At 32.4% G+C, this 18,649-nt stretch overlaps 1 protein-coding gene and 1 pseudogene across 12 annotated transcripts in view; both read left to right on the forward strand.

The window, feature by feature from the left end:
- GPHN (gephyrin) overlaps positions 1 to 18,649 on the forward strand; it is a 540,339-nt gene that overhangs the window by 285,903 nt on the left and 235,787 nt on the right. For all 12 annotated transcript variants that reach the window (XM_069487828.1, XM_069487899.1, XM_069487867.1 and 9 more), the window contains one exon: positions 427 to 521. In XM_069487828.1, the coding sequence (XP_069343929.1) occupies positions 427 to 521 (95 nt within the window). The remainder of the gene's footprint in view (positions 1 to 426; positions 522 to 18,649) is intronic.
- Positions 8,858 to 9,655, forward strand: LOC138380915 (elongation factor 1-alpha 1 pseudogene; annotated as a pseudogene).

Below are 18,649 nucleotides of genomic sequence, written 5' to 3' on the forward strand. Positions count from 1 at the left end.
GAGATATAGATTATCTCATGTTTTCAGGGACTAATTATTTCAAAAGTGATAGGCAAAGAAAAATGCCCAGATTTTTTTACTCTTTTAAAAATTTATTGACCTATTATAGTAATAATCTGAGTCTTCATTTTGGACTTTAGGTTATTAGGTGAGATGAAATTTCTTTCAAGTACTTCTGAGCTGTAAGAAATAAGAAAGGACTACTAATACAGTATAAAACTTCTCTGGATTTTCTTGGTCCTCAGCTTTCATTCAGTGGCCCTAAAAAGTTGAGTCTGGATGCCTTAAAAAAGATAAATGTTTGGGGAACAAAGTATGGTTTATAGAAAGCCTGGTTTATAATTCTTTTTAAGTGGATTTTACTACTCTGACTTCCTTCTTTTTTGGCTAATTTCACTCAGTCTGCTATTTAATCTTTAATTACAGGCCACAAAAGAAGTAATAGAACGGGAAGCGCCAGGGATGGCCCTGGCAATGCTGATGGGATCACTTAATGTTACACCTCTGGGCATGCTTTCTAGGTAAGAAAGTCACCAACATGTTGCAAAGAAAGTTAATTCCATACCACTAATCAATACAATAGACTGATAAATCTAAAAAATTTTACTCACAAAACTTGAGTTTGGCCCTTTTTTTCCCCACAGTTAAGAGTCTTAGTAATCTGTCCAGCTAAATCTCAGGCACAGTTTCCACACCTCATGTTGTTTGTTTTTTTATTTGTGTTTTTGTTTTCATTTTGCTTGCTGTGTTAAACTTATAGAGAACGTCATATTACTGGAAAAACTTGTCAGTCCTAATCCAGGGAAGAGTTCAGTTTATTAAAATGTAAAGTTATTCTTTCTGTAATTGTTTCTAATCAACAATTGATATTCATCAATTGTAGCTAAATACTAATTTAATCAAATAGCACAGTTTATTAAAATAACTGTTCACGAAGGTTAGGAACTTTTATTTCAATCTATAAATAAGTATGTTGATGTGTTATCATAAAAAAAGCTCAATTCATATTGATAATATTTTCATTCCTGGCAACTTGGTATATTTAAATTATTATATTAATAATATTATATTAGTATATTTTAAACTATGCCTTTGTTGATGTAGATATTGACATACATCCTCAATGTGATCGCTTAGTTATTTGCTACTATTTTAGCAACTCTTAGATTAAAATCCCCTAAATGAAGACAATATATATATCTTTTAAAGATAAAAGTGTCAACGTAAAATCTGTTGATTTAATGACCGTTCATTACTATACAGTTGATCTCAGAGCAATCTAAAAATACACACCAACTTTATAATTTCAGGCTTTCATAATTGACAATCATATATGTATCCTGTGTGCAATATGAATATAAATGTAAATGTATTTAATTATAGGGAATATGAGTCATAATATTCTTTCTGTTACATAGTACTGAGTTTATATACCATCAATGGCAGTCACTTGAAGCAGAAATACAGGAGAATGTGGACTGGTCATTAGTTACTGTATTCCCTTGGCTGTCACATGCAGTATAACATTTAATCTTTGTTAGAGCAAATAAAGAATTAAAGCAGCGTGATAGAGACTTTAAATTTAAAAAGTTCATGCTGGTCTTCAAGGAACTCAAGTTGATTCTTTTATACTGGTCTTTTTTTTAACCCTTACTTGTATTACGTACACTAACAAGATCAAGGGATCCCTTTTTTCCTATGCAACTAAGTAGTTTTTGAACATAAAAGAACTCTTTCTAGTAAACAAGGAATATAGTCAAGAAAGAATTAAACTTCAATATACCTATACCACCCTAAACACGCCTGATCTTGTCTGATCTCAGAAAGAATTAAACTTCATCTCTTGTTAATTATTTGGTAATAAAATTTTAATTCAGAAAAACAATAATATGCTTATTTGCCAGGCTCCGTAATAACCATTAGGGATTCTAAGGATAGAAAGAATGATTCTCTCCTTAAGGATCTCACAGTTTAACTGGAGAAATTATTCTTTGCAACTGTTAAGGTAATTCTTTAATTTGAATATAACTTTCTTGATCCAGTATCGAAATACTGCTTTTTATCTTATTGGTAGGTTTTTCTGGATTAATTCCTCTTCTCCCTTCTGTATTCCCATAATTACTGAGCACTGGACTGCTGAGTGAGTGGAAAATTAATTAGCAGGAGCTGCTTCTAATTACTTTGGAATGAGTCCCTCATCTTTATCCTGAAGGCTTTGAAAATTAATACATATACACAGCATGGGAGCACATTCCTCTGTCTTTTCTTGTTGTGCACTGCTGATTAACTGACAGTATGTTTACATATTTTGGAACAGTGATAGGAATCTACATTAGTTGTGCAAAAGGGAACTGTGGAATCTTTTCCTGAATGTTCATTTTTTTGTGCTTCTCCAAGCCTTTTTAAAAATTATTATTTTTATGACAGCCATGATTAGATTGGTGCTTTCTTTCTACAGCCTTTGTATTTTGTATGCACTTTGGGCTTTTTACATGCTTCTATTATAGATCATGTCATGCTCTATTGTTAAGTAATTATTTACTTGTCTGTATTACCCAATCTGTAGAAAATCATTAAGAATAGGAGCCTTATCTTATTCATTTTTATATGAAGTTGTTACAATCCAAAACAACTTCTGGCACATAGTAAGTACTAAAAAATGTTTATTGTTATGGTTACTGTTGATAAATCAGTGTTTCACCCTAGTTCTAATAGTATTTTTTTCAGGTAAACTAATGCATCAAGTTGGTGCCTTATCTTTTCCTATGTTTATCTCTAGAGATCAGCATTAAATAAAAAATTGCTTTTTAAATCATTGTTTCTGTTTCAAATGGTTTTCATCTATGTGGGAAACTTAATATTCTTCAACTTTTTTGTACAATTAAGTTGGGAGATACTATGAAGTAATGACTAAGAGCATTATCTCTGAAGCCAGATTGCAATAATAGCAAATTTCTTGGATCAAATGAGTTAATCCATGGAAAGCACTTAAAACAACACTGATTCATAGTAAATCTTAAATGTTGATCATTGTTTTTGTGTTGTTATTGTTTGAGAGTTCTAGTTTTTAGAGCATGTCTGCTGGTAAAATCTTCTCTTAGTTTTCGTTCATCTGGAAATACCTCTTATCTCACCTTTATTCCTGGTGTATATTTTCACTAAATGCAAAAATCTGGGTTGACAGTTCTTTTCTTTCAGCATTTTAAAAAAATCTTATTCCACTGTCTTCCGGCTCCACAATTCCTGAAGAGAAATTTACAGTCATTATAATTGTTCTTCTCTTATGTGTAATGTGTGATTTTTTTCTGGCAACTCTGAAGATATTTTTTCTTTATCTTTCATTTCAGCAATTTGATTATTATGTGTCTGGGTGTGGTTTTTCTTTGAGATTATTCTTTTGGTTTCACTGAGCTGCCTGCATCTGTAAATTTATGTATATAACCTAATTTGGGAAACTGTTGGCCATTAGTTTTTTCAAATATTTTTTTCTATTACTCCTATAACATGAATTTTAGATCTTTTGATAATGTGTCACAGGTCACTGAGGCTCTATTCATTTTTTATGTCTTTTTCTCTATTTGTTTAGATTATTTATATTATCTATCTTCAAATTAATTAATTTTTTCTCTATTTCATCTCCATTCTGCCTTTGAGCATATTCAGTGAAGTTTTTATTTCAGATATACTATTTTCTCAGTTCTAAAATTTCCATTTGGCTGTTTTTTATTATTTATATTTCTCTGCTAAGAAATTCTTTTACATTTATTTTAAAAGTATTGACCTTTATGTCATGGAGGATGGTTATAATATCTGCCTAAAATTATTCTGACAATTCTAATATCTGCCTCACCTTAGGGTTGACATCTGTTGATTTCTTTTCCTGTGAGAATTGGTCAGATTTTCCTGGTTCTTTCTATATTGAGTAATTCTGGACTATACCCTGGACATTTTGAATATTATATTGTAGGTAAAATATTCTATTTAACTCCTGTTCAAATCCTGTGGAGAATGTCAGTTAGTTTTAGCAATCAGTCCGATAGGTTTTGGATTGCAAATTTTGTCTCACCTGTGGTAGTTGTTCAGCCTTTGTTATGTTTCTACGGTCTGCCCAACACGTGAACCAGGAATTAGTTTGAGGCTTGGGCACTGGTATATATAACTAATATATTTATGTTTTAAAAGCCTTATATTTCTTTAAGTCTGTTCCACATATTCACCCCTCAGGGATGAGCCTGGGGCTTGTGTCAGTTTATACACAAAATTAGGGGATCCACCTTCTTTAGCCCTCTCCTTTCTAAGAATGTCCCCACAGTCTCCAGCTTTCAGGGGCTCTCATCCCAGCTCATCTGTCCAGAAGAGGTTTCTTGCAGGATATCAACCCCCTTTGTTATTATGTAGTTCTACACAACTGGGACACTGTCAGGACAAATAGTCAAAAGAAAAAAGAGGGAGAGATTCCATCCACCTTAGCTCTTTAGACAATAGGAACTCCTTGTTCCATTTCCATTAGCCCAAGAGAAAGGCCTTCTTTCTGGGTTTTAGGTATGAAAACCACCGTCATCACAGTATTGCAGCTCCACAACTGGGACTAGCTCTATTAAAGGCTGTTATTCATGTTATGACTTCTGTGCTCAATCTGCCTGCTATTATTTACATTCAGAGTCATCAGAGTCACCCTTTGTATTCTGTCCAAAATCAGTAGGAGAGAGAAGCAATGGATACCTTTTTCCATCTTGACCAAAAGAGCAAGAGCTGTAGCTTTAATATCAGATTTCTCACTTCGTATCCTAGCATTTACTAGCAGTGTTACCTTGGGCAAGTTATTTAACTAGGTATAGTACTTCCTGTTCCAGTAGCTAATTGAGCTGCCCACCAATTAATAGCATATTACCTCCCTAGATCTATAATTTATTCTCCACTAATTTTTTAAAGAGATCAAGTACTGTTTTTTCCCTAAGTTTCATTAAAAATAATAGAGCAACCACTGTAGTTATACATTAAGAAATTATTTGTCCTGGATTTTATTCTCAGTTCTATCATTAGCTTGATTTATCATCTCTACTCAGTTGTTTAGAGACATCACACAACTCATAGAAATGTTATGAGGTCCTTTATAGACTTACTGATATATATCTATATCATAAGAGATAGCTAAATTATAAAAAGAAAAATTGCCAGTTTTCATTTTATAAAGAGATTTGTCATTGTAATCCTCAATAGCTCATCTTTCAATTATGTAACTAACAAACACATGCACTGTTTTGGGGGAGGAGGTAATTTTTCCTTTGAGTGCCAAAAATGGTTTCATACTAATATTGGTTAAAAAAATGTTTTTAAGGGAAAATATCACTAATTTTTATATCTGTGAATCAAATTACCATTAGTATTATTTTTATAGATAAAATTAAAACAACATGAGTCATTTAAAAATAATTCACATTAGCAGTACTACTACCTTGAAGAGTTTCTATTTTTTTAACCCAATGCCAAATGTGCTTAGCTTATAAAAGGCTGCCAGCAGGGGAGGGGATGGGGAGCCGTGCAGAAGATGGCAATAGTAGGAAGCACCAAGAATCTGTCTCTCCCCTTGGACAGCAATTGAACTTGCAGGATCTTTCTAATGTAACTATTTTGGAACTTTAGAGTATATTCAAATTCTTACAGCTTAAAGGGGAAGGTTTGACTGATAAATTGTGGTTTCTTTTGGTTAATTTAAGCCTAGCGTGGTACAAGCTAATCATCCCCCAGTGCTTCAGCTAGCATGCAGCTGTACTAGTGTTCCTAGGACAGTTTGTAGGAGGCACAGTGGGCAATAAGGACCTTATCAACCAAATATTGGGGATCTGGGTTCTGTTTGTGGATTATTGCTTTGGATTGTAGAAGTGCAGAGGCAAAGACAGGCTGCCATTGTTGCAACTTCCACTGGCTGAAGTGTTTCAAGGGGATTTATAAGGACAGTAACTATTTTTTTCTCTACATAGTTCTCTTTTACCTCTTTTGGGAGCCAGACATTTCAGGATTAGGACATTCAAAAGCCACCACATATATGGAGGAATTTAGAAAGTCACTATGCATGCCTAGAGGACAATTCAGGCTCAGAATCTTATTATTGATATAATAACCTGGCAAAAGATAAGTAAGGAACTATAGAACTTGGACAACACAATAAACCAACTAGATCTAACCCACGTATATGGAACACTTCACCCGACAACAACAAAATACACCTTCTCAAGTGCACATGGGACATTTTCCAAGATAGATCATGTGTTAGGCCACAAAACAAGTCTTGATAGATTTTTAAAAATGGATATAATAAAAAGTTTATTCCAAAAGAGTATATCCTTCAAAATATATCCTCCAAAAAGAGAATGAAGTTTGAAATCAATAAGAGAAGGAAAACTGAAAAATTCACAAATATGTGGAAATTAAACAACACACACTTAAACAACCAGTGGGTTAAAAAAATAAACCATAAGGAAAATTTAAAAATACTTAAAGATGAATTAAAACAAAAACATAACATACCAAAATGTATGATATGCAGAAAAAGCAGTGCTGATATAGCTGTAAGTGCTTACATTAAAAAATAATGATCTCAAAAACAACCACATAACTTTATAATTTAAGGAGCTAGAAAAGGAAGAACAAATTAAACCTAAAGCTAGCAGAAGGAAGAAAATAATAATGATTAGAGCAGAGATAAATGACATAGAACGTAGAAAAATAGAAAAAATCAGCTAAACTAAAAGTTGGTTCTTTGAAAAGATCAACAAAATTGACAAACATTTAGCTACATTGAAAAAAAGATGACTCAAATTACTAAAATAAGGAATGAAAATGGAGTCATTACTACTATTCTATAGAATAAAAAGGACTATAAGAATGTAATGTGATCATCTGCATGCCAACAAATTGAATAACCTAGATGAAATGTACAAATTCCTAGAAACACAAAACCTACCAAGACTGAAACAAAGAAATGGAAAATCCAAATAGACCTATACCTGGTAAGGAAATTGAAACCTCTCTACATACAAAATGCCTGGAACAGGTGGTTTCACTGGTGAATTCTACCAAACATTTAAAGAAGAATTACCACCAATCCTTTCCAAACTCTTCCCAAAAAATTGAAGAGAAGGCACTTACTAACTCATTCTGTGAGGCCAGCATTGGCCTGATATGAAAGACAGAAAAAGAAACTGCAAGAAAACTATAGACCCTTATAAATTTTGATGCAAAAATGCTCAATAAAATAATAGCAAACTGAATTCAGCAGCATGTTAAAAAGGATTATACGACAGGACCAAGTGGAATTTATCCCTAAAATGCAAGGATGCTTCAACATATGAAAATAAATCAACATGATACATGACAGTAGCAGAATGAAGGGGAAAAAACTCACATGATCATTTCAATAGATGCAGAAAAAGCATTTTTAAAAGTTCAACACATTTTTATGATAAATATACTCAACAAACTAGGAATAGAAGGAAACTACCTTAATGGAACAAAGGCCTTTTGTGAAAAACCCACAGCTCACATTATACTTAATGCTGAAAGACTGAAAGCTTTTACTCTAAAGTTAGGAACAAGATAAGGATGCCCACTTTCTCCATATGCCATTCAATATAGTATTGGAACTTACAGCCAGAGCAATTAGACAGTAAAAAGAAATAAAAGATGTCCATATTGGAAAAGAAGTAAACTTATCTGTTTGACATGATCATATATATGTAGAAAACCTTTAAAATTCCATAGAACTATTACTATTAATATTAGAACTAATAAATGGATTCAGCAAATTTACAGAATACAAAATCAGAATGTAAAAATCAGTTATGTTTTTATATAGTAACAATGAACTATCCAGAAAAAAATTAAGAAAACAAGTCCATTTACAGTAGCATCAAAAAGAATCAGATACTTAAGAATTAATCAAGGACATGAAACACACTGAAAACTACAAAACATTGCTGAAAGAAATTAAAGAAGACTTAAATAAATGGAAAGACATTCCATGTTCTTAGAAGATTTAAGAACATAATATTACCTAAAGCAATCTACAGAATTAATGCAATTTCTATCAAAATCCCAGTGACTTCTTTTGCTGAAAAAGAAAAATCCATTTTAAAATTCATATGGAATATCAAGGGACCACAAATAGCCAAAATAATTTTTAAAAAGAACAACAAAGTTGGAGAATTCACACTTCCTGATTTCAAACTTACTATAAACCCACAGTAATCAAAACAATGTGATACTGACATAAAGTCAGACATATAGTCCAATGGACCAGAATTGAGAGTCTAGAAATAAACCCTTTCATATAGGGCCAAATCATTTTCAATAAGAGTGTCAATTAAATGGGGAAGAACAGTCTTTTAAACACACAGTGTTGGGAGAATTGGATAACCACTTTCAAATGAATGAAATTGGGCCCTTGCCTACTCTGTATAAAATTTAACTCAAAGAGGATAAAAGACCTATAAATCAGAGCTAAAACTATAAAACTCTAAGAACACCTTGGGGTGGGAGGAAGCTTCATGACATTAGATTTGACAATCATGTCTTGAATATGATGCCAAAAGTACAGGCAGCAAAAGTAAAACTAAGTAAATTGGACTTCATAAATGTTGAAAATCTTCGTATATCAAAGGACATTATCAACAAAGTAAAAAAGGCAACCCACAGAATCAAAATAATGTTCATAATCACATATCTGGTAAGGGATTAATATTCAAAATATATGTATATTTTAAAACTTCTACAACTCAACAACAACAAAAAAAAGCAATTTAAAAATGGGCAGAGGCTTTTTCACAATGGGTTTGCCACCAGAACCCAGGTGCCATGAAAACCACCCATAAAAGCCAAAACGGGAAAGAAAAAGACTCACATCAACATCGTCATCATCAGACATGTAGATTCGGGCAAGTCCACCACTACTGGCCATCTGATCTACAAATATGGTGGGATCGACAAAAGAACCATCAAAAAATTTGAGAAGGAGGCTGTTGAAATGGGAAAGGGCTCCTTCAAGTATGCCTGGGTCTTGGATAAACTGAAAGCAGAGCGTAAGCATGATATCACCATTGATATCTTCCTTTGGAAATTTGAGACCAGCAAATATTATATGACCATTATTTATGCCCCAGGACACAGAGACTTTATCAAAAACATGATTACGGGCACATCTCAGGCTGACTGTGCTGTCCTGATTGTTGCTGCTAGTGTTGGTGAATTTGAAGCTGGTATCTCAAAGAATGGGTGGACCCATGAGCATGACCTTCTGGCTTACACACTATGTGTGAAACAGCTATTTGTTGGTGTTAACAAAATGGATTCCACTGAACCTTGTATCTCTTCTGGCTGATGGATTCCCATCAGCCAGAAGAGATACAAGGAAACTGTTAAAGAAGTCAGCACTTACATTAAGAAAATTGGCTACAACCTTGACATAGTAGCATTTGTGCCAATTTCTGGTTGGGATGGTGACAACATGTTGGAGCCAAGTGATAGCATGCCTTAGTTCAAGGGATGGAAAGTCACCTGTAAAGATGGCAACGCCAGTGGAACCACACTGCTTGAAGCTCTGGATTGCATCCTGCCACCAATTCATCCAACTGACAAGCCCTTGCGTCTGCCTCACTAGTCATTAGGGAAATGCAAGTCAAAACCACAGTGATATACGACTTCAACCCATTAGGATGGCTATTATAAAATAAAAAAATAAAACAGAAAATAACATGTGTTGGTAAGGGTGTGGAGAAATTGGAACCCTTGTGCATTGCTAGTGAGAATGTAAAATTGTGCAACTGCTGTAGAAAAAAAATACAGAATTTCCTCAAAAAAATTAGGCATAGAATTACCATATGACCCAGCAGCTCCACTTCTGAGTATATATCCGAAAGTACTGAAGGCAGGAACTTTAATAGATATTTGTACACCAATGTTCATAGGAACGTTATTCACATTAGCCAAAAGGTGGAAGCAACCCAAATATCCATTAACTGATGAATGGATAAACAAAATGTGTTATATACATACAATAGAATATTATTCAACCTTAAAAATTATTACAACTCTAATACATGCTATAACACGGATTAACCTTAAAAACATTGTGCCAAGTGAAATCACCCAGATTATATAAGGATAAATATTGTATGATTCCACTTATATGAAGTATCTAGAATAACCAAATGCATAGAGAAAGAAAACAGTGGTTAAAAGGGGCTAGGGAGGAGAGAATGGGAAGTTTGTTTGGGATGATGAAAAAGTTCTGGAGATGGACAGTGGTGACGGTTGCACAACAATGTGAATGTACTCATTGCCACTGAATTGTATACTTAAAATTAGTTAAAATGGCAAATTTTATGTTGTATATACCTTATCACAATTTTTTAAAGCTATAGGGCAGGAAATGCAATATATATATATAACATGTACATTGTTGTAAAACATTTCTGCAATATTTCAGGCACAGCTTCCAGACTTCAACATTACAGGTGGTTCACTAGGTTTCAAAAGACAAGTGAGACAGGCAGGGTGAATGACCACCTCAACACAGGAGAGCTGCTATCTTTCCCCTGTTCCCACCCCACTTTTATATTTCCCTAAATCTCATAGCTTCGTAAGAGATTTTTGATAGCTGGATTCCATTAATTATAACTCATAAAATAAACAATCTGAATAACATGGTTCAAGTTTCATACAGTATCTTCAGATCTTTGCGTAGAGCATAGCAATTCTAGCATAGCTTTAGTTCAATATATATATCATAGCATTTAGATCACTGAATCAACTCAGTCCATTTTTTTAATTAAATAATTTTGACCCAGAGTTAACCTTTCAAGTGTCTTTGGCTCTGAAGGGGAGTTTTAATCCACCTGTTTTCTCCTCCACATCATAACTGCATAAGGATTTACACATGCAGTCTGAAAAACATCAAGCAGGAGAGAACTGAATTCAGTGTGGCTCTGGATTGGAAGTGTTCCAAGCAATGGACAGAAGTGAATCCTTTCTGGAAGAATTCTACTTAACCTAGTCCCCAAAGGGTGATGGGAGTTGGGGGTAAAGGTGACAAAAACACATGGGAATTAATGTACCATAAAGAATAAGATATTACATATGGACCCTGAAAGACTTAAAATCCTGGTATTATGAAACAGAATTTGAACAAATGCAATGTATTTAAAGAGCTAAAAAAAAAATTTTTTTTACATTTATTTGGGGAAACAAACAGATTTTAAAAAGAACTAAACATCTATTTAGATATGTAAAATATAATAATGAAAATTTTAAAAATAATAGATGGATTAGACTAGAGATTATACACAATTTAAGAGAGAATTAGGAAGCTAGACGAAATTATTTTTGAAGAAATCATCTGAAATTCAGCTCACATTGACAATGAGAAAAAAACAATGGAGAGGTTAAGAAGCATGGAGGACAGAGTGAGAAAATATAAAATACAATCAAATTGGAGTTCAGAAGAAGATGATATAGAATGAGGAAATAGAAATACTTCAGGATAGATTGACCAAAAAAAAAAAAATCTCAAAATTTTTGAAAGATGCCAATTTTCAGATTCAAGAATTCAAAGAAATCCCTAGCAAAGTGAATAAAAAGAAATGTATATCTAGTTACATGATACAGTACAAAGAGTATAAAATACAGAAAAAGAGATCTTACAAGCTACCAGAAAATGAATTGTATGGTTTGTTAATTATACTTCAATAAAGTTGTGGGGGAGGATGCACAATTCCCTGTATCTTCACATTATAATTTTGATTCTTTCCCAATGTATTGTTATTTACATGTGCATTTCCTTTCTTAATAACAAGATTAAACATTTAACATGTTTTTTACCATTTCTGTTTTCTTTTTTGTAAATTATTTACATACTTTATGAATTTTTAGATTGGAATGCTTTCTTACTGATTTTATGAGGTTTTTTAAGATTTCAAATTTTATTTAGTGTTCTTTATAATTAGTTATATACCTTTTATTTTTGTTTATAGTATTTTGGCAAATGTAAATTTTACAGTTTTATGAAGACAAATTTTAAAATATTGGAGAAAGGAAACACAGCATACCTAAACAGCAGTCTGACCAATTGGTAACCTCTCAATAACAGTAATCTAAACAGAAGATATTAGAATAACCCCTTCAATGTACTGAAAGAAAATAGCTGTTAATCAAGAATTTTATATCCAGCAAACTTATTCAAGAATGAGGGAGAGCAAAATGTCACTTAACTACTAATGAAAATGGGGAGATTTTATCACCAAAAGAACCTCATTTAAGGAAAAGATATGCTCTGGCAGAAGAAAACTCATCTCAAATGGAGAGTCAACAATGCAAGAAGGAAAGGAGAGCAAAAATAATGGTAAATATCTGAACAAATTTTTAAAAAATGACTTTTGCCTTAGTCATCTTACTCATCTGCTATAACAAAATATCTTAGACTAGGTAATTTATAAACAAAAGAAATTTTTTGCTTACAGTTCTGGAGGCTGGGAAGTCCACGATAAATGTACCAACAGATTCAGTGTCTGGTGAAAGCTTACTCTCTGCTTTGAAGAAGATGATGCCTTCTCCCTGCATCTTCACATCATGGTGAAAGGGGCAAACAAGCTCCCTAAGACTTCTTTTTTTTTTTTTTCCTAAGAGATGGAGTCTTGCTTTGTTGCCCAGGCTGGTCTTGAATTCCTGGGCTCAATCTATCTTCCTATGTCGGCCTCCCATGTTGTCCTCCCAAAGTGCTGGAATTATAGTCATGAGCCACCACACCCGACTAGCTTGTTTTATAAGGGCACTAATCCCATTCGTGAGGGCTCTGCTCTCATGAACTAATCACCTCCCAAAGGCCTACCACTTAATATTATTCCACCAGTGATTAGTTACCAACATATGAATTGGGGGTTACACAAACATTCAGGTCATGGCAATCATATAAAATCATAAAAATAATGTCTCAATTATGGGAGAAATATGCTAGAATTCTTGAAAACAATAGCATGTAAGTTGGGATATTGTAATCATAATTAAGTATTCTAAAAGTTTTGTTTTCTAGGATGATGTTAAAGATTGGTTATAGTTTTTTAGAGTTAATCATGCATATTAAAATTATTAGGGTAATTACTAAAAGGATGGCAGGGTGTGTAACTTCAAAATAGAGGGAAGAAGTAAAACAAAATTTTTGTTTTTCTGGAATAAACAGCCAGGGGTTCCGTTGCTGGGCTCATGGTAGTTTCATGTTTACTTTTTTTTTTAGTAAATGTTACCCAAAGTAACTATGGCTGTGCACTCATTCTAATGCCATTTGTTGAAAAGGCTATCTTTCCTCTGTTTAATGGCTTTTGCACCTTTGTTAAAAATTAAGTGGGCATATTTGCATGGTTATATTTCTGGTTTTTGTATTCTCTTCTATGTGTCTGTCCCTCCATCAATACCACACAATCTTTATTTAGATAAACAATAAGCCTTGAAATTGGGTAGAAAGGTTCCTCCCACTTTATTCTTCTTTTTCAAAAATGTTAAGCTATTCTAGTCCTTTGGTTTCCATATAAATTTTAGAATAAGCTTATTTATATCTACAAAAATTTTGCTGGATTTTTATAGGAACTACATTAAAATTGTATGTAAATTTGGGTAGAACTGACATCTTTTCTATGTTGACACTTCGAATCCATGAACACAATGTGTCTCTCCCTTTATTTAGATTGTCTTTCATTTCTTTCAGTGCAGTTTTCAGCATACAAATTCTATAAATTTTGTTAGATTTATACATAAGTATTTAATTTTGTTTTCAGTTATTGTAAATGGCATGTTATTTTTAATTTAGGTGTCCACCTTATGTTCATTGCTAGCATACAGGAATACAATTAATTTTTATATGTTTATTTTAAATACAACCTTACTTAACTAGTATTATTAATTATAAGAGGGTTTGTTTTTTTTTTTTTTGCTTTGGTTTTTTGTTTATTGTTTGGGGGGATTTTTGTTATTCTTTGGGATTTTCTGTATAGACAATCACTTCATCTGCAAATAGGGCTAGTTTTATTTCTTTCTTTATGATTTGTATGCTTTTTATTCTCTTTCTTGCCTGTGGCACTGGATAAAACTTCCAGTACTATGTTGAATAGCCATGGTAAGAATGGATATCCTTGTATCCTCACCTTTTTCTTGTTCTTAGGGGGAAAGCATTCAGTCTTTCACCATTAAGTACTTTAGTTGTACATTTTTGTAAAAGCTGTTTTTCAAATTGAGGAAGTCCCCTCTCCCCCATTCCTAGTTTTTTCTGGGAGTTTTATCATCAGTGTTGAATTTTTGTCCAGTGCACATTCTGCATTAATTGATATGATTGTGTGATTTACTTTTTCTTCTTAGCCTGTTAATATAGTGGATTATGTTGATTGATTTTCAAATATTGAGCCAGTCTTGCATTCTTGGACTAAACCACACTTGGTTGTAGTGTGTAGTTCTTTTTATTTATTGCTGACTTCTATTTGCTAATATTTTTGTAAGGATTTTTACCTCTATACTCATAAGAGATATTGGTCTATATTTTTCTTTTATATACTGCCTTCACCTGAATTAGCTATCAAGTTAATACCTGCTTCATAAACTGAATTGTGAAGTGTTTCCTCTGCCTCTACTCTCTGAAAGAGTTTACCTAAAATATATATTAACTTTTCTTTAAACACTTCATAGAATTCACTAGTGAAACCATCTGGCGTGGGGATTTATTTTTCTAGAGTTTTTCTACTGTAAATGGAATTTTCTTAAAAGTTAAAAAGTTATAGGACTATTTAAGCTAAAAGTTATAGGGTTATTGAGTTATAAGGCTATTTAAATTATCTATTTTGTATTTGGTTAATGTGATATTTTGAGCTTTTTGAGAAATTTGTCCATTTCATCTAAGTTGTCTAATTTATGCATGTAGAGTTGCTCCTACTATTCCCTTATTATCATTTTATAGTCTTCAGGGTCTATATTAATCCTGTTTCATTCCGGATATTAATAATTTCTATCTTTTTGGTTTTTAGTCTTGCTTAAGATATTTAAATTTTATTGATCTTTTCAAAAAGACAGCTTTTTTTCTTTTTTTTTTTTTTTTCCATTGGGTATTGATCTTTTTTTTTTATTTCAACTTGTTATGGGGCAGCTTTTTGTTTCATTGATAGTCTCTATTATTTTTCTGTTTTAAATTTCACTGGTCTTTGCTTTTTATCATTTTATTCCTTCTGCTTGTTTTGGGTTTATTTTGTTCTTTATCTAGAGGTTATATTGAAGTTGGAGCTTATATTATCAATTTGAGAGTCTTCTAATGTCAGCATTAAAAGCACTGTTTTAGATGCATTCCATAAATTAAATATGTTATCCTTGCATTTTTATTCATTTTAATAGATTTTTTCATTTATTTTCAGATTTCCTCTTTGATTCATAGAGTATTCAGAAGTTTATGGTTTAGTTTCCAAGTGCATGGGAATTTTCCCATTATCTTTCTATTACTGATTTCTAATTTGATTCCATTGTGGTAAGAGAACACACTCTGTATGATTTCAATTCTTTTGAACTTATGGAGGTTTATTTTTATGATCCAAGATATGGTCTATGTTGGTGAATATTCCAAAAGTATATTGTTCTGTACATGTCAATTAGATCCTCTGATTGGTGGTATTGAGTTCTTCTATATCCTTGTTGATTTTCTGTCTAGTTCTTCTTTCACATACCTGAAAACTGACTTTTACCCAAAATATGCAAAATACTCCTAGATATTTACCCAACTGATTTAAAAACTCATGTCCATACAAAAATCTACATGCAGATGTTTATAACAACTTTATTTATAATTGTCAAAAGCTGGACTCAACCAAGATGTACTTCAGTAGGTAAATGGATAAACAAACTGTAGTGTATCCATACAATGGAATATTATTCATTAATAAAAATAAGTGAGCTATCAAGCAAAAAAAAAAAAAAGACATGGAGAATCCTTAAATTCATATTGCTGAGTGAAAGAAACCAGTCTGAATAGGATACAAACTATATGATTCCAACTTTATTCTGGAAAAAGTAAAACTATAAAGATAGTGAAATGATCAGTAGTTGCCAGAGCTTTTGGGGAAGGGAGGATAGATGAGTGAGTGAAGCACAGAAGATTTTTAGGGCAGAAACACTAACCTGTATAATAAGGTGGAAACATAGAAACATGACATTATACATTTATCAAAATTCATAGATCAAAATACATCGCAAAAAAATGCTTAATATATGCAAATTACAGTTGGTGGATCCCAGAAAGGAATGAAGACTCTCTGTCAAGGGAATTTAAATGTATTCAAAAATAAATGAAACAACTCATGGAAAGCGTTGAAGGGAAAGGTACTGACCTAAGTAACTTTGGATATAAGTGGAGTTTTGTAAGATTGAAGGCAAAAGCAACTACACATAAGCACTTTACTATAGTTGAAAAAGTTGTATCCCGTGGGAATACCAGTTAACAATTCTGATACTACTATATCAATAGATAGATAAAACTATTGAACAATTAAGTAAATGGATGGTAGATGGTGGGAGTCAGGTTTCTTACTGTTGGAGTGGGAAATTACATATCCACAAGCAAGGGGAAGAGGCTAGAATAATCCATGTGGTAATGGATTAGAGTTGGAGACATCAGTACTAACTCATATCTAGCTTTAATACAGATACAAATGGTTACATATCTAAATATTTATAGATGTGTATCTATACACAAGTTGGTTCACACATATATTCCTTTGCTCTGTCAACAGAGAGTGTCTGAAAGAAATGACATCCTAGTATGAAATGATATACCTACTGCCCAAATCTTAGTTTCTAATACCATTTGTTAATAAAAGGAACCTTGGCTCTTTGAAGAGATGGCAGCTTCTAGGACCAGGGGAGGAAATATTCAAGATGAGCCTGGAATATCTTGTAGTGCTTGAAAGTAAGGAAGTACTCAAGAAAACAAACAACAAAAATGCACGTTGAGCATAGGAGTCAACTGACAAATCTCGCAATGGCCAAAGACGAAAAAGTTCGAGCAATAAAAATAGAAAGCAATATTTTATTAGAACCCAAAGTATAAAATAAATACCCATAAGTACATGCCAAGCTAAACAATATATTTAGATAAACATATGTGAAAAAGTATTTTTTAAGTAGGTAAATGACTGATACATGGATGAACCTTGAAAACATTATGTAAAGTAAAAGAAGCCAGTCACAAAAGGTCACATGTTATATGATTTCATTTATATGAAATGTCAAGAACAGGAAAATCTATGGAGACATAAAATAATTAGTGATTGGGAGAAAATCTGGAATTACTGCTAATGGGCATGGGGATTTTTTGTGGGGGTTGATGAAAATGTTCTAAAATTGATTATTATGGTGATGATTGCACGACTCTGAGAATATACTTTAGAAACCATTGATTTGTACACTTTAAGTGGGTAAATCATATGGTATATGAATTATATCTTAATAGAGCTGTTAAAAATAAGTAAGAGAATGATGATTTTAAAATAAATAATAGTTATCTTGACATCAGGGCAAGGCACACAGTAGTCTTTGAATATATCAAAAATGGTCTGTTTCTTTACCTAGATGGTAGGTACATCGAGTTTTTTCTTGTTATCGCCTATATTTTACACATGTGTTATAAATTTTTGTGAATTTAATATTTCATAAAAATTTTGTTAAGGGAAGCTGTATCTTTCATATTTTTATATTCCCATGCCTATTGTGATCAAGTTTAACATAGAATATTGAACTTCTAGTATAAATCTAGACTAGGATCAGTTTCATCCAAATATGTCCTGTTTTTAAAAATTATTCTTTTTGTATTAAAATTTCTTTTTAAAATACTTTAGAATAAAAAGGTGACTGTCACATTATATTCTCTATGGGTCAAAATATACTTAACTATAACCTGTCCACTTATCTTTATCACCTTTGCAAACACTCTAATTTCACCTGTCATGTTATTTCAACATTCTCTTAACTGTATTCCTTGCTTCCTGTCTTGCAGCTCTCCTATCAGTTTTTCAAATTGTAGCCAGAAATATCTTTTGAAAATACAAATATCAGTATGTTATTCCTCTGTGCAGAATTCTTTAGTGAAATCTCATTTTCCATTGAGGATAAAATCTATGGATAAAGACTGAATATTTTAGTGTTGCTTTCCAGGTCCTATATAATTTTTCTCTACTGTCTTTTTGTTATCATCTTTCCCCGACACTCATTACCACACATATCAGATTCTCTTGCTAGCTTCTGAGTCCTTTATACATGCCATTTCTTCTGCCTGGGATGTTCTTCTTTCTCTCTCTACTTCTGAAACGCCTACTAGTTCTTCAGGTAGCAGCTTAGATTTTCCTTCCTTTTAGATGCCTTCCCTAACCACCTCCCTTACCAAAGATGAAAATGCCCTTCCTATTATTCCCATAGCATTTTTTCTTACTGTATATTTATTATATTTATTTAAACTATACTTTATATTTTATATATAGATACATAAAATAAAAACAAGGCACTGTAGAACATACTGAAACAGATACATCACAGAACATAAACCAAAAATCATTCAACTTATATATAGTATTTTCTATTA

The sequence above is a fragment of the Eulemur rufifrons genome, chromosome 2, assembly GCF_041146395.1.
Source record: "Eulemur rufifrons isolate Redbay chromosome 2, OSU_ERuf_1, whole genome shotgun sequence".
Classification (NCBI taxonomy): Eukaryota; Metazoa; Chordata; class Mammalia; order Primates; family Lemuridae; genus Eulemur; species Eulemur rufifrons.